We start from the raw sequence: 21,158 nt of genomic DNA, 5'->3' as shown, positions 1-21,158 counted from the left end.
GGGGGCGCCGGGAGGGAGGTGCCGGGAGGGCCGAGGGGACCAGGGAGCCCGGGGAGGAGCCCCCGGCACTGCGGGAGCCGAGTCCTGCCCTCGGGTCACTGTCGCACGTCGCGGCTGCCATCGCGCTGCCGGGGCCGGGACTGTCCCGGGCTGCGGGCACCGACGGTGGCCCTGTGTCCCCAGCGGCTGTGACAGCGTGTCCGAGGCCACTGTCGCCGTGTGTCGGGACCGGCTGTTGCCGTGGCAACGGGACCGACAGCTCCGGGCACTGGCGGGGCGCCCATTTGGGGTCACCACTTCAGCCCCAGCACGGCCGGGGGGCAGAGCCACTGCTCGATCTTTCCACGCTCGTCCCCAGGACAGGATCCCCTGGATGTGCCACCCCCAGGATGTGTCACCCCCAGAACAGGGACACCCCTGAACAGGGACAGGACCTCCTGGATGTGCCCCCCAGGACAGAACCCGCCCCTCCCGTCTGACTCAGCACAAACGGCCTCTTCCTTCTGCTGCAGGAGAGAGAAAGTGAAAGTTTGGGGGGCACAACCCGATATCCTCAGCCCCCACGGGGCCCCCACCTCTCCCTGCACCCCCTGTACCCCATTTCCCCTCCCCGGGGTCCCCTCAACCCGGTACCTGCTCAGGAGCTCCCCAGGATCGCTGAGCAGGGAACTGGGGGGTGCAAATGTGACACGAAAAAAAAAGAAAAAAAAAAAATTAAAAAAAAAAAAAAAAGGAAGGAAATAGAAATAAAGAGAGCAAAAAGACCTTGGGGAGGCAAGGAGGAAACCTCAGAATCTGCTGGAGAGACCCCCCCAAACCACAAACACATCACGGGAACAGCACTGGGCCCTGGGTCACCCCAAATTCTCAGGCATGCAGGGAAGGAGCTGTGACCCACAGGCCCACCCAGCCACTGCACATCCCTGGGACCCCCATTCCCCAGGGACCTGAACCATGGGGCCCCCATTCCTTATGTCTCCCTATCCCTTGGACTCCAAGCCCAGGACTGCCATTCCCCAGGATCTCCATGGCCCAGGAGCCCCATTCCCAAGGAACCCTCTCCCATTCATTCCATCCCCTGAAAACCCCCTTCCCTCCAGACCTTGATTCTCCCAGGACCCCCATTCCCACAGGACCCTCCATTACTCCATCCCTGGCACCCCCATTCAATGACCCCAAATCCCTGGAGCCCACATTCCTGTGGGACTCCCAGCCCTGAGTCCCCCCAGCCCCAGGGACCCCCATTCACATTGCACCCCAATCCTGAATGACTCCCCATCCTCATGACCTCCATTCCCCTGGGGCCCCATCCCTGGCACCTCACATTGCCCTGGACACTCATCCCCGGCTCCACAAACCCCCTGAGCCCCCCACTCCTGAGAACCCCCTGTCCCACCTTGTGCCACCCAGCCTCGTCCCCAGCCTGTCCCCACCCTGCCAACAGCCCATCCCGAGCTTGTGGCCACCCTGCCCCCAACAAAGGCCACAGCCACGCTGGGGACACAGCCTGACCTCACTTCCTTCCCTGTTCTTTGGAACAGCCAACACCCAGGGGACAGCACCCCTGACAGCGAGTGACAGCCAGCCTGGATGGTCAGAGACACGGGGATGGCCGGGAAGGTGGTGCTGCTCCTGTGGGGTGAGTGCCCTGGGCACGGGCCTGACCCAGGGTATGGGCCATGGTGAGGCAGAGACTGGTGGGGAGGGGGCACAGGGAGGCTGTGGGATCCTCAGTGCATGAGGGGATCAGGATTGTGGGGTGGCTGTGGGGACAGGAGAAGGGGAACAGGATTGGAGGGACCAGAAAGTGGGGAGAGGAATTATGGGACTGGAGCTGCTGTGAGGACAGAGTGACAGGGATGCAGGGACAGGGACAAGGGGACAAGCACCATGCAGATGGGCCATGGGGACAGAGGCCATGGGGCTGGTGGGGGTGACCTGTGCCAGCACAGGGTCCCCATGCCTGGGGTGTCCACAATGTCCCCTTGTCCTGCCTGACCATGTGGTGGCTGCAGTTCCACAATCTCCGAGACATCTGTGCCACACCAGTGTCCCCCTGGTGACAGTTCAGGGACAGCCCCCACACCCTGTGCCCCCATACCTCTCTCCCCATGGTGCCACCCCCACCCAGCCCTGTCCCTTTTCCCTTCCAGCCCAGACCTTCGGCCTCGCTGGTGAGTCCTCGGTGGATGCCATGTCCCCACCCCGCTGTCCTCAGCCCAGCAGTGACCCTGGCAGGCTGGTGTCCCCTGTCACCCGCAGGTGCCCAGACCACCCAGCTCCTGGTGGAGCCCCCGTGGAGGCCGGCAGTGCTGTGGGACCGGGTGACACTGACCTGCCAGGGCTTGGGGACTGGTGGTGCCACCACCTGGTACAAGGATGGGCAGCAATGGGGTCCAAACATATCCGACCACTTCACTGTCACTGAGATTGGCAACTACCAGTGTTACAGACCTGGCAGTGGGTTCAGCCGCACTGTGACAGTCTCAGATGGTGAGGGGGGTTTGGGTGTCTCCAACCTGGCACCTGTGGCACCCCGAGGACTCTTGGTGGGCTCCACTCCATGGGTCACCTCCTGGGGTGACCAGAGCCTGTTCCCTGCACACGGGGACATCCCAGAGCATCCCAGTGCAGGGGGGCCCTGTTTGTGAAATTGGGGACCCCTGGTGCTCTGGGTGTGACTCAGTGAGGGGGCCCTGCGAAAATGGGACCCCCCTGGCATGACAGGACCCCCGTGTCCCCCAGACTGGCTGGTGCTGCAGGTGCCGGCATGGCCGCTGCTGGAGGGGGACACGGTGACACTGCGCTGCCGGGGCTGGCGGGACAGATTGGTCACCGGGGTGCAATTCTACCATGGGGACAAGGAGGTGAGCAGGTCCCCCAGTGGGACCGAGCTGTCCCTGTCCCCTCTGCAGCTGCACCTCAGCAGCCAATACCACTGCCGGGGCCTGGTGTACTCCAGGGAATCAAGGTCATGGGAGTGGCAGAAGTCAGCGCTGGTGAACATGACAGTGCACGGTGAGCCTCACTCCCACAGTTTCCCTGGGTCCCCTGCTTGGGGACACTCAGCCTCATCTGGGGACCCCAGCCCTGCCTGTGGACCCCCATTACTGCCCAGAACCCCCATCCCTGCAGCGGGTCCCTCATCCATTTCTGGGTCTATCACCAGATCCCCCAGACCTACGTGGGTACCCCCATCTTTCCTGTAAACTTTTTCTATGTCCCCCCATCACTGCTCGAGTCCCCCTCCGTATTCCCCCATCCCTCACTGGGTTGCTTTGCCCATACCTCTGTCAACATCACCCTACTCTGATGTCCACCCACAGTCCCCAGGTCCCAGCATCCCTTCCCTGAGTCCCCAAACCCTCCCTGGGGTCCCCCCACATCCCTCTCCAGGTGTCCCATCCCTGAATCCCCCAACCTTCCTTTCCACGCCTTCTCCTCTTCCTCACTGGGGTTCCCCTGCCTCTCTCTGCCCCTCCTTTCCTGCCCTGTGTCCTCACTGTCCCCTGGTGTCCCCGTCTCCCTGCAGAAGTCTCTGTGGGTGCAGCCCCCTGGGGGACAGGTGGCACTGGAGGACCGCCTGGTGCTGAGCTGGGTGGGAGTCATGGGGACAGGTCCCCAGTCTTTCTCCTGGCATTGGGGGGACTCGGGGGCACCGCTGGGCACCAGCCCCCACCTGGAGCTGTGGATGTTGGGGACAATGACAGCGGCCACAATCACGGCTGGCCAGCAATGGGGACAGCGTGGAGGAGAGTGTCCCCCTGAATGTCACTGTCCTGGGTGCGACGGACCCTTGGGCTGGCGTTGACCCCACCCATGCCACCCTCATCCCACCTCACCAGGTGCCAGCCCTGTCTGTGTCCCCACAGTGCTCACGGCCAATGCGACCATCACCCCTGGTCCCCTGTCACACCAGGTGCACACAGGTGACCCCGTGACCCTGCACTGCTCAGTGCAGGTGGGCTCAGCCCCTGTCACCTTCACCTGGCTGCACAATGGCCAGGAGGTGGCCCAGGGTCCTGTCCTGGAGCTTGGGGACGTCGATGTGGGACATTCAGGCACCTACCAGTGTGTGGCCACCAACCAGCTGGGACAGGACGGGCACCGCGTGTTCTGGGCACTCAGTCCAGAGCTGGCCCTGGAGGTGACATCGTGGGGACATGGAGGCACAGGTGGGGACAGCAAATGGAACTGGCTGCCACAGGAGAGGGACTTATGTGGTCACTGGGACTGGAGAACCTCTGGGGTGACCCTGGTGACCCCAGTGTTTCTCCCTCTGTTTCCTGCAGTCGCTGCAGGGGTTGTTGGGTCCCTGTTGTTCCTGGTCCTGCTCATGGGTATCATCATGGCCTTTCACTGGTGGTACCTCACAGGTAGGTGACAATGGGGGATGGGGGTCCTGGAGAGTGGTGGGAAGACCCCCAGAATACAGGGGCCATGGGGGGGCACCCACAGCCCCTGACTCAGGAGGGGCTGAGCCCCCAGTGACCTCAGCTCAGGGCCCTGAGGTGTCTGGGGAGGTGTTGCAGGGTTGTACAGAATAGTTGGGATCCTATCAGAGATTTTTGGGGAATTCAGAGGGTATCCCTCCCAAACAGGTTTGGGGTTCTAGAGGGTCAGGGTGTTGGGGGAACTGGGGTGGTGCAGGGTTTCTGAGGGGCATCAGGATACTGGGGAGACCTGGGGGGAATTGAGGGCCTGGGGGTGGTTCAGGATTCCTGCGGGTGGATGGAGGCCCCTGGGACTCCAAAGTCACCCCTCCAGTTTTCCTTTGCAGATGCCAGGAAGCACCAGGAAAGGTGAGTGCAGGCTCCAGCCATGATAAACCTTTTACCCAACCCCCCAGCACCTCCCATCCCCTTTCATACACCTCTTTATTCCCTCAGGGCCCCCCCAGAGCCCCTGGCACCCCCCATGGAGGATCCTCAGGTGACCTACATGCAGCTGCAGGGGCCACATGGGCAGCCATGGGAACCCAGTGACAGCTATGACAATCTGCAACAAAAGTTGTGACACTCTAGGAACTGGGAGGCACTGGGAGACACTGGGGGTGCTCCCTCCATGGCTCCTGTGGTTGCCCATCCTTCCAAGGGAGGTGGTCATGAGTCAGGGGGAGGCTACACAGGGCACCCTGTGCTCCCCATTTCCTATCCCAGTACCCCCAGGGGCTCCCCCATCCCCTTCCCAGTACCTGCAGGGGCTCCCCAATCCCCATCCGAGTGCTCCAAGTACCCTCAGTGGCTTCCCCATTCTCTCCCCACAGTGCTCACAGCACACCCAGGGGTTTCCCACATTCCCCATTCCCCTGGCCCATCCTGCTGTAAAAGGGCCAGTCGGGGAGGATTCTTTCTGATCGATTTCTCAGATGAAAATGAAGCACAAACATGGCAATATTATATCTGAGAACTGTTTATTGATAAAGGAGGCAAAGTGTTCTTATGGGAGGGGATTATAAGAGAATAGTGAGGGAAAAAGAGAGACAGGGAGAGAAACAGAAGTCAGGGACAGCGTTACCACAGGAACCCCAGGCGCTCTGTTGGCATCACTCGGCAGATGGAGTGTGTGTGTGGTGAGCCCTCGTGGCTTTTGTGAGTGGCTGGGTGTGATTTCCAAGTGGTGGCACCTGCGTGTCTCTGGCATCGGTGAGCGATGGCTGTGGGCTGGCTGTGGGCTGGTGCTGTGGCACTGGTGGCCATGGGATGGCTGCCATGGGCAGGGACTGGGGTGCAGCAGGCTCGTTGCTGTTGGGCAACACGGGCAAAATGGCAAAGGCAGCAGGTGTGTGCAGGCAGCCTCTGCTCCGTTGGGGAAGTGGTGGAGCACCAGGTTGGGGAAGCAGTGGAGCACCAGGTCGTTGCAGGAATGAGCTGCCTCACAGAAGCAGCAAAGCAGGGGATAATGGGTGCAGAAGAGAAGGACCACCGGGAGGAAAAGGTGAGGTGAGGACCAAGCTGATCCTCTGAGCAAGCTCCTGATCCCCCCAAGAAACCCAAATCAAAATGGCTCCTGTTGCGTCACATTTAACTGCTTTTATTTGCTTGTGTATAGTGTATGTTGAGACATAAATGAAAATCAGATGGATTCCTCTCGGGGTTTAATCCAGTTGTTTCCCACCCGAGATTCCAAAGCTGGCTGGTGTGGGCACGAAGGGAGTGATTTTCCCTCTTGACCTCTGAAGGATTTAGGATCTGCTGTCTGACTCTGTGTCTCTGTGTTCTGTGCTGAGCTCGGTGCTCGGTGTTCGGCGCGAGAATGATGAGGAGTCTCAAGGTCTTGGTTTTCTGGTTTCTCGCGTTGTTTATTAGTTCTTATCTTACAATTCTCTGTGTCCGGCCATGGTGTTCACAGCAGCCTGGACACGAGGTGACTCCCCTTCCCCTGTGTCCGGCCATGATGTCCACTGCAGCTCGGACACAAGGCGACTCCCCCCTGTGATGGGAGGTCGCTACCTCTTATACAGATAACTACGTACCCATTGTTTACAATTCTATGCCAATGTCTATCACCTATACTAACAGGGTCATTTCTACTTTGATCCAATCCACTGAAACTATTTTGTGCCCACGTCACTGCAGAAGATGGATGCCAAGGGAGAAGATGAAGAACCCAGGGCACCGCCCTAAAACCACCATCTTGTCCCTTTGCATCTACATTCTAAAAATCCATTACTACAAAATCTTCTGCACAGTGATAACTACACTACTCTCAGTAACACCTTTGTGACTTGCAATTCTTCTCTGTGTTAGATGTTTTTCTCATGGACCAAAATCAAAGGCTGTGTCTTCCTGGGCTCTGTGCCAGGCAAACCCCCCTGCGCAGACCCCAGACCCTCTTTTTTGGGTCCCAGGCCTCTCTACCGAGGTCTGTGACTTCCCAGGGCGCCCAGAGGGATGCCCTGGACTCCAACAGATTCCTCTAAACCTCCATGCCCCCGTGGCCCTGCAATCCCCTTCCCAGTGCTCCCAGTACACTACGTGGCTCTCCACTGCCAATCCCAGTTCCAAGGGAGCACAGTGACACTGTTGTACACCACAATGACACAAAGAATCCGACTTCAGAAGGCTGAAAATGACTCCTTTATTCTTGGGATGTGTCTCTCTTTTTATACCATTCTACACAGACCAATGTGATTGGTGAAACAAAGACAAAGCTCTTCAATCACATTGCTCAGACCAGAGGGACATCAAGAAGAAGTCCCTCCTAGGGAAAGAAATGTCAACAATTTGCCATTTCAAAAACATGTCTCTTGTTTACAGAAAATTCCCTGGGAAAGGAATTTCAGAAAACTAAAAACATCTCAGGCACGAACCAGGGCTACAGGACAGGACCTGCTCCTGGGATGAAATGCAGCTTTTTTGTTAAACTGACACAAATGGAGTTTCTTCGTTCAGCCCTGTCAGGCTTTAAGGAATGGGATTCTCCTATTTTCGGCTGCCAATATATCTTGGTTTGAAAGACAGGTGTCTGCCAAGGACAGTGGGAACCTCCCTTGGAATGGAAAAGATGACCCCCTTCCCTCCAAATTATTATAACTCTGAAATTAAGGAGGTTTCAGGAAAAGATATGGGAAGAGGAATAACAGTTCTGTACTAGTCTATATTGTGAGAAACAAGTTCATGGAAGTTGACTTTCCCTGGGGAACCTCGAAATCAGCAGGCTGAAAAGGGAGAGGTGAGCAGACCCCAGAGTGGCAACACAAAAAGTAACAGAAACTCTGCAGCCATAGCAGGAGCCCTGGGGTGTCCCAGCAGGCCCCCCACCAACTGTCTATCCTGGTAGAAGAGGTGCAGGAGGGGGGCTGGGGGCCGCAGGGGGCTGGGGGTGCTGAGGCAGCTGAGATTGAGGGGGGACCCCTCGATGGGTTTTGGGGGGACCCTCCAGCACCGGCACCGTGAAGAGCTCTGGGAAGGAGAGGGGAGATGAGGACTGTGACTCTGAGTCCACTGGAAAGGGGCTTTGGGGGTGTCAGGATATTGGAGTTCCAGCCATGGGATGGTCACTCTGCACTGTCACTGTCACTGGTACTGACAGTGATGGCCCAAAGCTCACCCAGCCCTTGCACTGGGAGCGGCCACTGTGGTGCAGCTGCAGGGAGGACAGGGACAGTTCTGTCCCACTGAAGAATTCCCCCAGATCCTTCTTGTCCTGGTAAAATCACACCCTGCTGACTGACATGTCCTGCATGGCCCGGCAGTGCAGTGTCACCGTGTCTCCCTCCAGCAGTGTCAGTGCTGGCACCTGCAGCACCAGCTGGTCTGTGGGACAGGAGGGTCCCATTGCACTGAGGGGTTGGAGACACGTTTAAGGTAGGTGCCCATGGCACTGGGGACATCAAGGTGGAGTCTCCATTGCATGGGATGGTTTCAGGGACACCAGGAGCAACCCCATGGCACAGGTGTTCCATGGGGGTCACATCACACTGGGATGTCCTGGGATATCCTTGAGTGCAGGGGACAGACCTTCACCCCACGAGGGGTGTGAGGCCACCTATTGGCAGACATTTCTCTTTTAAACCAAGACAGTTGCCAGCTCCTGGGTTCCAGCGTGGATGGGACAGACACTCCAAGGTGTTGCGAAAGATGGAACAGGAAGGACTTATGGATATGATTGTATGGTAAGAAATACTGCAGATGTAAGACCTGTGAGTGAAATAGAAATGAAAGCCAGGGTTGAGATGTGTCGCTATGTCGGTCACACAAAAGACACGCAGGCCACAGCAGGTCAAGCAGCTATGAATCTACTTTAATGTCTGACTCCATCCTTATATACATTTTGTACAGAAGGCCAAAGATTGGCCAAAAGGGTCACCACCTTATGAACATCATTGGTGGACTTGACCATCAATCACATTCCTCCTTCTAGAGAAGAAATATGTAAACACATAGATAAAGTTCTAAGAATACAATATTGTTTATGTGAAGCAGCGTGACAAAGCTGCTGCAAAGGCACAAAATTTCACAGGCAAGAAATTCAGGGCTACATCTCACCCTTTTACCATTAAAAAAGAAAAAAAAAAAAAAAAAAAATTAACAATGTTCAATTTCTGGTTGTGGAAGGGCCATCGGAGTGATCACTTGCGACCTCGACATCAGAGTCGTCTCTCAGTGGTTCCTCCACTTGTTGACCTTCATGTTGGTCACGGTCTCCTGGCTGTCTGTTGGCCAAATTCTGTCTCTGCGGTCTCAGGTCAGGACGAACACACTTTGCAGGTACCCAGCAAACTCCAGTATCTGTGGAGACACAAGCATACCCTCGCCCCGAAGCGATAAGGTCATAGGGACCTTCCCATTGCTTGGTGACTAGATTTCGCACCCGGACCTTCGCTCGGGGCTGATGCGTCTCGTCCGAAGCCTGCAATGAAAGGTGGTGATTCAGGAAAACAGGGTTACTTGAGTTCTGCGGCACCGTAAGGTGATTAATTGTATACAAAGCCTTTTGCAACCGACTGTGTGAGGTTTCACCCTGCATTCCCCGCTTTTGCTTCTGGAGAACACATTTGAGTGTACCATGAGCATGTTCTACAATTGCCTGGCCAGTGGGGGAATGAGGGATACCCAACTTATGAGAAACACCCCACAACTGCAGGAACTGCTGCACCCTCTGTGAGGTGTAAGCAGGACCATTGTCAGTCTTGACAGCAGAAGGTATGCCTAAAACAGCAAAGGCCTGCCTCCAGTGGGCAATGACATCACGGGCCTTTTCTCCTGCATGAGCTGAAGCCCACATAGCAGATGAGATTGTGTCCACCGTAACATGCACATACTTGAGCCGGCCAAACTCGGCAACCTGGGTAACATCTGTCTGCCAAAGTTCCAAGGCCTTAAGGCCCCTGGGGTTTACCCCTGCCGGCAAAGGTGCAGCGACCACGTGACAGTCATCACAGGACTCGACAATGTCACGGGCCTCAGTTGGTGTCAACTGAAACTGCTTCTGCAGCGTATGTGTGTTCTGGTGGAAGAACCCATGTGATGCCTTGGCCTGCGTGAGTGTATCAGGCTGAGGTGCTACCCACGCTGGGTTAGCCAACTTGTCAGCCCCCGCGTTACCTTCCGCTACGAATCCAGGCAAATTCGTGTGGCTTCGAACGTGCAGAACATAGTAGGGATGAACCCTGTCCTGAAGTGCACACCACAGGGTCTCCAGTAAATGAAACAAGGCAGGATTACTGACCTCTCTCAATACCCAATGACCCAACCGCTGAGCAATGTCGGTCACATAAGCGGAATCCGTGACCATATTGAAGGGTTGCTGGGAAAATTTCTGAAAAGCCATGAAGGCAGCCCTTAACTCAGCCAACTGGGCTGACCCATCCTCGTGGCCTTCCAGGATCTTCCACTCAGATCCATCCTTCCAAGTGACAATGGCCTTCCCTTTTTTTCCCGATCCGTCAGTGAAGACGGTGGGTCCTTGCACTGGTTCCTGGCTATGTTTGGGCCTCAATGAAATTTGTGTGGATTTGGCCACCTGCAGTAGCTTGTGGCTGGGCAGATGATAAGTGATCTGCCCTGTAAAATATCCAGAGCACTTTGCAGTGACACGCTGTTTGCAAGGCTCCAGTCAAAATCTTCCCGTGGTACCGGGAGCACAATCTGTGCAGGATCCACACCTATCAATTGAAAACACTGTTGTCGGCATTTGGTTATCAAACGACCAATAAGCTCGAACAATGCCCTTGCTGTCTTCTGCGGCTGATGGGGCAAGAAAACCCATTCCAGGACATGCAAGGGGTCAGACCACTTGTCACTCCATTGGCCAGTTATGGCTGTGGGATGTAAATCTGGAGTGGTGATGAACACAGTGACATCAATGGAGGGATCAATGCGATGAACCTGTCGAGTCGAAACAGCTCACTGAACCTCCTCCAGCACCTGATGTGCCTCTGGGGTCAGTGTCCGAGGTGATTTCAGATCAGTGTCCCCCTTCAACAGATCAAACAGAGGAGACAACTGTCCTGTGGTCAGTCCTAAATACGGACGCAACCAAGTGATGACACCCACCAATTTCTGGGCATCATTCAATGTGCGCACTGAATTTTCAAATTGCACCTCTTGATGCTGGATTGTACGCTCCAGTATCTTGACACCCAGATATTTCCAGGGAGGTTGCTTCTGAACCTTTTCTGGAGCCACCTGCAGCCCATTAGAATGCAAAGCATGGATCAGCTGGGGCTGAATCCTCTGCAACGCATCCTGGCTGGATGCAGCCACCAGGATATCATCCATGTAGTGAAAAATTTGGGCATTAGGAAATTGCCTGCAAACTCCAGGCAAGGCTCGGGCCACATACTATTGGCACAGGCTCGGGGAATTTCACATGCCTTGCGGCAAAACTCTCCATTGATACCGTTTTGCAGGCTCAGCATTATTAATTGCTGGCACTGAAAAGGCAAATTTTGGTCTGTCATCAGGATGCAAAGGAATTGTAAAAAAACAATCCTTCAGATCCACAACAAGGACCGGCCATTCTGCTGGAAGCATGGTGGGCGATGGCATACCAGCCTGCAGCGTCCCCATGCTTTCCATCACTGCATTCACTTTTCGCAGGTCTTGCAACAGCCTCCATTTCCCAGACTTCTTTTTGATGCAGAACACAGGGGTGTTCCAGGGACTGGTAGAAGGCTCCAAGTGACCCTGGTCCAACTGGTCCTGCACCAAATCATGAAGGGCGACCAATTTATCTCGGGAAAGGGGCCACTGAGGATCCCAAATGGGTTTGTCCGTCAGCCACCGTATGGGAGGCGTCGGACACACTGCGCCCTTCAACACAGTGGCCCCAATTAAAAATCCGTCCCCATGCGCACCCCCCACGCGGCCAGAGCATCCCTCTTCCACAAATTGGCAGGGGTGTCGGTGACATGGGGCCGGACAACATCTGCCTGACCCTCTGGGTTTGTGATTGTCACCAGCTTCTGGCTCACATAGCAATGCTTTGTCCCTCCCAGTCCTGCAACAGGTGTCCGCACTGGGTCCAAAGGCCAATCCGGGGGCCATGCAGCAATGGACACAATCGTGACATCTGCGCCCGTGTCAAGCGTCCCGTGGAGATGAATTTCTGATGGCGTTGCACCAGGAAGGGACAGGGTGCATGTCTTCTCGGGACGTCTCTTCTTGGTCAGGACGTTGGTCCAGAAGACCTGAGGCGGTCCAGTGGATCTGAAGCCGCCATCTCCTCTCACCTGACTCTCTGCCCTGGGAACAGAGGACTTAAAAGGCACAAGTTGAGCAATTCTTGTTTTCTCAGGGATAGTGAGGGGAGGAGTGGATGTGGAGACCATGGCATAAATCCTTCCCGTGTAATCTGCATCCACGAGACTCAGATGCACAATGATACCCTGAATGGTGGTGCTAGATCTGCCCATAAGAAGGGCACTCAAACCATCACCCAGAGGACCAAAGGCGTCCAGGGGGATTTTATGCACTGTGCTGTCCTTCAGGACAACCGTTTCAGTGGTGCAGATGTCTACACCTGCTGAACCACAGGTGCTGGCTGTGAGCTTGCCCAGCAGATCTCCATCGGCTCTGGGGATTGGGAAGACACTTGTGTCTGAGCGTGCTTCCCCTTCGCGCTCCGCCGCCCGTTTCCTGAGCTCGACAGAGGTTGACCATTCACATGAACCGTTGCCTTACAAGCATCGGCCACGTGATTTGGTCGTCCACAGCGTCCACAATAAAATGAAACAGTGGTCTCCTTTTTCCCTTTCTTCCCTTTCTGCTTGCCACTTTGAGCATTTGCCCATTTCTGCTTCCCACCCCGCTGCCCCTTCCAAATTGGCTGCTGGGTGGTAGCCAAGGCAACCACCTTACCACCAGTGGTGCCCGTCTTCGAACAGGCCTTAACCATCTGCATGAATGAGGGCTTGCCTGGCAAGGCCTCAATGATCTTCCGGCATTCTGCATTGCAATTGCTCCTTGCCACAGTGGTGAGCAACACACCTCTGGCAGTGAAATCATCCACCTGTCGCTCAACTGAAGCCGTCAGCCTATCTGCAAACCTCAAGAAAGGTTCATCTGCTCCCTGAAAAATCATGGTAAATGTCTGCTTCGGTGCAGCCACCTCCATTGTCTGTACCAATGCTGCCATGCCAAGTCTTTGACTCTGCTCCAGCACCAAGGGCTCATAGGTAATCTGTTTATTCACATCAGCAAATTCACCTACACCCGTCAACACGTCTGGCCTGACCCCATACCTAGGGTCATCCTGACAAGCCATCCGATTCTGTGCTGCAGCAGTTTCAGCCAGTTGAGTCTATTTAGACTCAAACATGTCATATTCGACCGGCTGAAAAAGAACCTTGGCCAAACACCGAATGTCATAGGGAGGTAACATGTCTGTGTCTATCAGTCATAATATTTGCATCATCTCCGGAGACTCCAGACCGTGTTTACCAATCCTATCGCGAAGATCAACCAGTGCCTGCCATGACAAATGGGCATGTTTCTTTTGGCCGGCATCTTTCACCACAGGGAAAGCTTTCAGCCTGGCTGGCGAACCATCATCGTCCTCTGACTCATGTCCCGCATGTTCCACAGGGACAGGGGCGAGAGCCCGTCTCGCAACCCCTGCAGAGCTAGAGGATTCATCCTTGCCCTGCAGGGGGCGCCGTGCCGAACCACGGCCGCCCACAGCTTCAGCCTTGGCACGGACATCCTCCCAAAACCGTGCGCGGTCTCGTGGCCGGAGCGTCACCCGGCATGGGGGCAGGGTCCAATGACCAGCTGAAGGGGACTCAGCGTCCCGAGACCCCGTGCCACGGGAGAACACCCGTCTATCATCGGCTGCGCCATCCCGTCCTTTAAAAGTGAACACCGCGAGGCTGGTTGCCGCCTCAGCGTCAGAGGCGGCGGCGCACAAAGCGCTGCCCCGGCTCAGGGGTGGGGGGAAACGCAGCACTGGGGGAAGCGTGTCCCGCCTTGCCGCGGCACTGCCCCGCACTGCCTTCACAGGTGCGGGCGATTCGGGGGGAGAAGAAATCACGGGGGAACGGCTGCGATCCCCACAAGAATGATGGGGGCTTGGGGAGGGCGACAAGCTCTTTGGCGAAACCGCCCGAAGACAACCCGAACGCCGCCCCATCCCGGGATTCCTGTCCGGCGGAGCTGCAGCCGCGGGAGGAGGGTATTGGAACCGCCCCCAACAAGGTCCCTTCAGCTGCGCGGACTCCAATGGTGGTGGTCCAGTGCCCCTGCTGCGGGGTGGACGTCTTGCTCTCCGAGGCTGCGCCCCCCTGCGCGGACCACGGCTGCGCTCCAGGCTGCCTGGAGCTGCGCGTACTTTGCCGATCCCTGCCGCGCGCCTCCGGGGCCGCACCACCTTCCTCCACCAGGTATCTCATAGAGATACCACAATGCGGACAATCCGCAGTCACCATCCCATTTTCCGGGTCCAAGTGCGCCCTCGGCGCCTCCAGCGCCGGGAACGCACGGGGGGGGGGGGGAAGTGGAGGGATCAGCCCCCCGCCGCCTCCGCGGCTTAGAACTCAGGTGCGTTGGTTCCGCAGGGCGTCCACGAGCCCCAGAATCTCCCACACCCAAACGCCTACGAGGCGTGGGTACAGGTGGAGTCCACACCGAGGACTCCAAGCCCACCTCAGCAGCTACGCTGATGGAGGGCAAGCTGCCCTCACTGCTGCGCCTGCGTGGAGCGGGAATCGGTTTTCCCGCTAACTTCGCAGGGGCGCGGGAGGTATCCAGTAAAGCCTCCACACTCCAGCACCGCCTGCGAGGAGCAGGAACAGGAGAAACAGCCTCACCGTTTCCCTGGCCTCCAGCCCGGAAGAAAAATTCAGGCTGGAGTCATCCTTTGAGGCCTCAGAACCGGGAAGTTGCAAAATACCCAGCACCCCTCCCAGACTTTTCCAAGTATTCAACAACCTCACAGACTCCCTGCCCCCCTCTTCAGTAAAAACCTGAAGCAGGTCGTCTCCCAGGGACTGCCATTCTGCCGTCAAAAAAGCGACCTCAGGACTCCAAAAGAAATGATGGGTTCTAGCATAATAAAACAACCCGTAGACGTCCCTTTGGGGTACATAGATTCCCTTCTTCCGTAGGACCTCAAACCAAAGGTCCAGCACGAGGGCATCATCCTCTGAGGACAGGGAAGAGACCATATCTCTTACCACTCATTACCCCAGCCACACAACAAATGCAGTCTCCACACTGGGAACAAATGCAGTCTGGACACAGAAGGGTCCACCTGACGTGCAGTTCACGTCGGGGTCACCAGATGCTGCTATGTCGGACACACAAAAGACACGCAGGCCACAGCAGGTCAGCAGCTATGAATCTATTTTAATGTCTGACTCCATCCTTATATACATTTTGTACAGAAGGCCAAAGATTGGCCAAAAGGGTCACCACCTTATGAACATCATTGGTGGACTTGACCATCAGTCACATTCCTCCTCCTAGAGAAGAAATATGTAAACACATAGATAAAGTTCTAAGAATACAATATTGTTTATGTGAAGCAGCGTGAGAAAGCTACTGCAAAGGCACAAAATTTCACAGGCAAGAAATTCAGGGCGACACCCATTGGCTTTTGTGCTTCTTGCACAGGCCTGAGCAAACCACAGCCAAGCCTTTTCCCCCCACAGAATTCTCACCTTTGCAGCAGCTCTGAAGCTGCCAGAATCAAAGCCAAGGGGACAGGGGGGACCCTCAGGTCCTGGCTGCCAGCTGGGGCTGGCCAGAGCAGGGCTGGCCAATGCCCATCCCTGTGCACTGGGGCTGGGCCATGGCTGGGCCCCACACTTGGATGGGCACTGGCTTCAAGGAGGAGGAGTTGGGGAGCTCCTTCCTGCCTGGGGCTCCATTCCCAATGAGCTTTTGCCAGCTCAGATCCTGCAGGGGACCAGCAAGAACAGAGAAGCCTGAAACCCTCCTGGATCTGCCATTCCCCTGGACAGGACCCCCTTGGCCAGCATGTGTCCCCCCTGGAACAGGATCACCCCAGGACAGACACATCCCCCCCCGTGGGACACTCAGCACAAACGGCCTCTGCCTTCTGCTGCAGGAAAGAGAAAGTGTTTTGGGGGCACAGCAAAAACTCCCACTCCCTAAAGCCTCCCAACCCTCCCTGCAGACCCCTCACCCCTGCTTCCCCCACCCTGGGGTTCCCACAACCCATTCCCTGCTCAGGTGCTCTCCAGGACTATTAAGCATGGACTAGAGGGTTGTGAAATTGAGGGGAAAAAGGAAGGAAATGAAAGTGAACAGAGGAAAACACCCCTGGAGGATGGGGGAACACAGGCCCAGAGCCCTTCAGAATCCACCTGGGGTGACCCTCAGGCCACAACCACCTCAGAGGGCTGTGCTGGGCCCTGGGTCACCCCAAATTCTCAGGCACCCTGGGAAGGAGCTGTGACCCACGGGCCCACTCAGCCACTGCACATCCCTGGGACCCCATTCCCCAGGGACATGAACCATGGGATCCCCATTCCTTATGTCCCCCTATCCCTTGGACTCCCATCCCAGGACTGCCATTCCCCAGGATCTCTATGGCCCAGGAGCCCCATTCCCAAGGAACCCTCTCCCATTCATTCCATTCCCTGAAATTCCCATTCCCACAGGACCTTGATTCTCCCCTGAAAACCCCATTCCCATGGGACCCTCCATTCCCCCTGCACCCCATCCCTGGCACACCCATGCCATGACCCCAAATCCCTGGAGCCCACGTTGCCATGGGACTCCCAGTCCTGAGTCCCTCCAGCCCCAGGGACCCCCATTCCCAGTGACTTCTCCTTCTCATGACCCCCATTCCCCAGGTACCCCATCCCAGGGCCCCCAAACCCCCTGAGCCCCCACTCCTGATATCACCATGTCCCACTTTGTGCCACCCAGCCTTGTCCCCACCCAGCCCACAGCCCGACCCGAGCTTGTGGCCACCCTGCCCCCAACAAAGGCCACAGCCACGCTGGAGACACAGCCTGACCTCATTTCCTTCCCTGTTCTTCGGAACAGCCGCCAACCGGCGGACAGCCACCCCTGACAGAGAGTGACAGCCAGTCTGGATGGTCAGAGACATGGGGATGGCCGGGAAGGTGGTGCTGCTCCTGTGGGGTGAGTGCCCCGGGCATGGGAATGGGCCCTGGTGAGGCAGAGACTGGTGGGGAGGGGGCACAGGGGGGCTGCAGGGTCCCCTGAAGTCCCCAATGCCAGCAGGGCCAGTGCATGAGGGGATCAGGGTCATGGGGTGGCTGTGGGGACAGGAGAGGGGGGACAGGATTGGAGGGACCGGAATGTGGGGAGAGGAATTATGAGAGTGGTGCAGCTTTGAGGACAGGGACTGGTTGACAGGGATGCAGGGACATGGAGAAGGGGACAAGCACCATGCAGATGGGCCATGGGGACAGCGGCCATGGGGCTGGTGGGGGTGACCTGTGCCAGCACAGGGTCCCCATGCCTGGGGTGTCCACAATGTCCTCATGTCCTGCCTGACCATGAGGTGGCTGCAGCTCCCCATATTCTGAGACATCTGTGCCACACCAGTGTCCCCCTGATGACAGTTCAGGGACAGCCCCCACGCCCCATGCCCCCATACCTCTCTCCCCATGGTGCCACCCCCACCCAGGCCTGTCCCTTCTCCCTTCCAGCCCAGACCCTCGGCCTCGCTGGTGAGTCCTCGGGGGATGCCATTTCCCCACCCTGCTGTCCCCAGCCCCGTGCTGGCCCTGGCAGGCTGGTGTCCCCTGTCACCCACAGGTGCCCAGACCACCCAGCTCCTGGTGGAGCCCCCCTGGAGGCCGGCGGTGCTGTGGGACCGGGTGACACTGACCTGCCAGGGCTTGAGGAATGCCGGTGCCACCACCTGGTACAAGGATGGGCAGCACTGGTGGCCAAATGCACCTGACCAATTCACTGTCACTGAGAGTGGCACCTACATGTGTGACAGACCTGGCAGTGGGCTCAGCCCTCCCGTGAGAGTCTCAGATGGTGAGGAAGTTTTGGGTGTCCCCTGGGTGGCACCTGTGGGACCCTGAGGGCTCTGGGTGGGCTCCACTCCATGGGTCACCTCCTGGTGTGACCAGAGCCGGTCCCCTGCACACGGGGCCATCCCAGAGCATCCCAGTGCAGGGGGACCCTGTTTGTGGAATTGGGGACCCCTGGTGCTCTGGGTGTGACTCAACAGGGGGCTCCCTGCAAAAACGGGAACCCCCTGGTGTGACAGGACTGCTGCGTCCCCCAGACTGGCTGGTGCTGCAGGTGCCGGCGTGGCCGCTGCTGGAGGGGGACACAGTGACACTGCGCTGCCGGGGCTGGCAGGACAGTTCGGTCACCGAGGTGCAATTCTACCATGGGAACAAGGAGGTGAGCAGGTCCCCAAGTGGGACCGAGCTGTCCCTTTCCCCTCTGCAGCTGCACCACAGTGGTGACTATCACTGCCGGGGCCAGGTGTACTCCAGGGGATCATGGGTGCAGCACAATTCAACGCCGGTTACAGTGACAGTGCACGGTGAGCCTCACCCCCACAGCCTCCCTGGGTCCCCTGGTTGGGGACACTCAGCCCTGTCTGGGGACCCCCAGCCCTGGCTGCAGACCCCCATTACTGCCCAGATCCCCCATCCCTGCAGCGGGTCCCTCATGCATTTCTGGGTCTCTCACCGGATCCCCCAGCCCCACGTGGGTACCCCCATCTTTCCTGTAACTTTTTCTATGTACCCCTGTCACTGCTCAACTCCCTCTCCTTATCCCCCCATCCCTCACTCAGTAACTTCACCCATACCTGAGTCAACCCTACTCCTCCCTTATCTCCCCCCACAGTCCCCAGGTCCCACCATCCCCTCCCTGGGTCCCCACACCCTCCCAGTGGTCCCCCCGCATGCCTCCCTGGTGTCCCCTTCCTGAACTCCCCATTCTTCTGGTGGTTCCTTTCCAAGCCCACCCAGCACCCCTTCCTCAATGGGGTCCCCCTGCCCCTCTCTGCACCCCTTCCCCCATGTCCGTCACTGTCCCCTGGTGTCCCCTCTCCCACAGGAGTCCCAGTCTCGGGAGTGTCCGTGTGGGCACAGCCCCCCGGGGGACAGGTGGTACTGGGGGACGGCCTGGTGCTGAACTGCACGGTGGCCATTAGGGACAGGTCCCCTGTCCTTCACCTGGCACCGGGGGAGCTTGGGGACACCGCTGGGCACTGGCCCCCACCTGGAGCTACACCATATTGGGGACAATGACAGCGGCCACTATCGCTGCCGGGTCAGCAATGGGGACAGCGTGGCCGAGAGTGTCCCCCTGAATGTCACTGTCCTGGGTAAGTGGAACCCTTGGGGAGGGGTTGATCCCACCCACAGCATCCCCATCCCACCTCGCCAGGTGCCAGCCCTGTCTGTGTCCCCACAGTGCCCGTGGCCAATGCCACCATCACTCCCGGTCCCCTGTCACACCAGGTGCACACAGGTGACAACGTGACCCTGCGGTGCTCGGTGCAGGTGGGCTCAGCCCCTGTCAACTTTACCTGGTTGCACAACAACCGGGAAGTTTCCTGGGATCCCGTCCTGGAGCTCAGGGACGTCGATGTGGGACATTCAGGCACCTACCAGTGCATGGCCACCAACCAGCTGGGACAGGACGGGCACCGCGTGTTCCGGGCACTCAGCCCTGAGCTGGCCCTGGAGGTGACCCCTGGCTCACCCTGGGTCACAGGTAGGCTCACACTGGGTCACACAGGGGGTGCAGGCCTTTTGAGCTTCAGGGTGACCCCACTGTGTCCCCTCTGTCCCCAGCAGTGGCCGCAGGGGTCGGTGGGTCCCTCCTGTTCCTGGTCCTGCTCGTGGCTGTCATCGTTGGCTGGCACCGGTGGCACCGCCTCGGTGGGTGACAATGAGGGTGGATGGGGGTCCCAGGGATTAGGGTGAAGCCCCCTCAGAGTAGGGGGGCCACAGGGTGTCACAAGCAGCTCCTGACTTGGGTGAAGCTGAGCCCCCAGAGACCTCAGCTGGGGGTAATGGGAAATTTGGGAAGGTCCTGGAGGGTCGTGCAAGGATATTGGGGTTCTGTCTGGGGTTTCGGGGAAATTGGGGGGCTGTGGGGGCTCATGGGGTTTAAGGAGTTGTTCAAGGTTTTTAGGGGCTTCAGAGATACTCGAGGGTCCTGGGGGCAGTCAGGGGTCCTGAGGGTGTTCAGGGGCCCTGAGGACCCCACAGTCACCCCTCCCCCTTCCCTTTGCAGCCTTCAGGAAGCAGCAGGAAAGGTGAGTGGGGGGGGTTCAGGTCTGACCCCCCATTTTACCCTCACTGCAAACCCCCCCACCCCCACAGACACCCCCTTATCCCCACAGGGCCCCCCCGGATCCCCCGGCCCCCACAGAGGAGGGGGAGGTGCTGTACACCCACGTCGTGAGCACCGAGCGGGCAGGGGGTGAGTAAAGGGTGGGGACACAGGGACACGTCACCCACGGGTGTCACCCCCCACCCAGGTCTCACAACTGATGTCTCTCGCAGGGCCCCCCTGTGCCACATCCCCCCAGGTGACCTACGCGGAGCTGCCGGGACCCCACAGGCGACAGCGGGACCCCAGTGACATCTACGGGAACGTGCTGTGACACTGGGGACACACTGGGGGCACTGGAGGTTCCTGCCTAAGGCCACCCCCCGTGTGTGTCCCCCCCCCCCCAGCTCCTGTGGGTGCCCACCGTGCCCGGGTTGGCCACGAGTGGGGGGTCCCATGTGGGGCTGCCCAGAGCTCCCCGTTCCAGAGCTCCCAGTGCTCCCAGTACCCCCAGGGGCTCCCCATTCCCTCCCCCAGTGCCAGGGGGCACAGGACCCTCGTCCCTCCCACTGCACCCAAAACGCAGCTTTTTGATTAAACCGGGAGAAATGGTTTTTGTTTGTTCAGCTGTGCCAGGTCAGCTCGGACGGAGGAGGGTCCCGGTCAGGTTGTTGAGCAGATCCGTGTGGGATTTGCAGGAGTTTTGGGGCTCTCTCAGTCCCTTGGGGACAGGGACAAAATGATCAATTGGGGCATTTCCGGACTGGTTCCCTCGCAGCTGCCCCGCACAGGGGAAGGAGCTGCTGCTCCCTGTTTGTCCCCTCTGGGTGACACCGGCCAAGGCCTCGGGGACCTGCGGCGGTGCCGCCCCGTGGCCACGGGCACCGATCCCGCAGCTGCCGAGCCCCTCGGGCCGAGCCCAGCTCAGCCCATCCCCGGCCCAGCCCTGCCCGGTGC

The 21,158-nt window shown here is 58.1% G+C and overlaps 1 protein-coding gene across 1 annotated transcript in view; it reads left to right on the top strand.

The window, feature by feature from the left end:
• LOC310919499 (low affinity immunoglobulin gamma Fc region receptor II-like) overlaps nt 1–20,535 on the top strand; it is a gene marked incomplete at both ends in the record, with an annotated part of 105,246 nt that extends 84,711 nt beyond the window's left edge. Inside the window, 6 exons of the mRNA XM_083878865.1 lie at nt 17,594–17,614; nt 17,703–17,933; nt 18,187–18,453; nt 19,721–19,804; nt 20,301–20,351; nt 20,435–20,535. Of these exons, the coding sequence (XP_083734991.1) occupies nt 17,594–17,614; nt 17,703–17,933; nt 18,187–18,453; nt 19,721–19,804; nt 20,301–20,351; nt 20,435–20,535 (755 nt within the window). The remainder of the gene's footprint in view (nt 1–17,593; nt 17,615–17,702; nt 17,934–18,186; nt 18,454–19,720; nt 19,805–20,300; nt 20,352–20,434) is intronic.
• Between the last annotated feature and the right edge of the window lie 623 nt (nt 20,536–21,158).

The sequence above is a fragment of the Zosterops lateralis genome (assembly GCF_965231275.1).
Source record: "Zosterops lateralis genome assembly, chromosome: 27".
Classification (NCBI taxonomy): Eukaryota; Metazoa; Chordata; class Aves; order Passeriformes; family Zosteropidae; genus Zosterops; species Zosterops lateralis.
The sequence above is the reverse complement of the archived record's forward strand: the minus strand, read 5'-3'. Positions and strand labels throughout refer to the sequence as shown.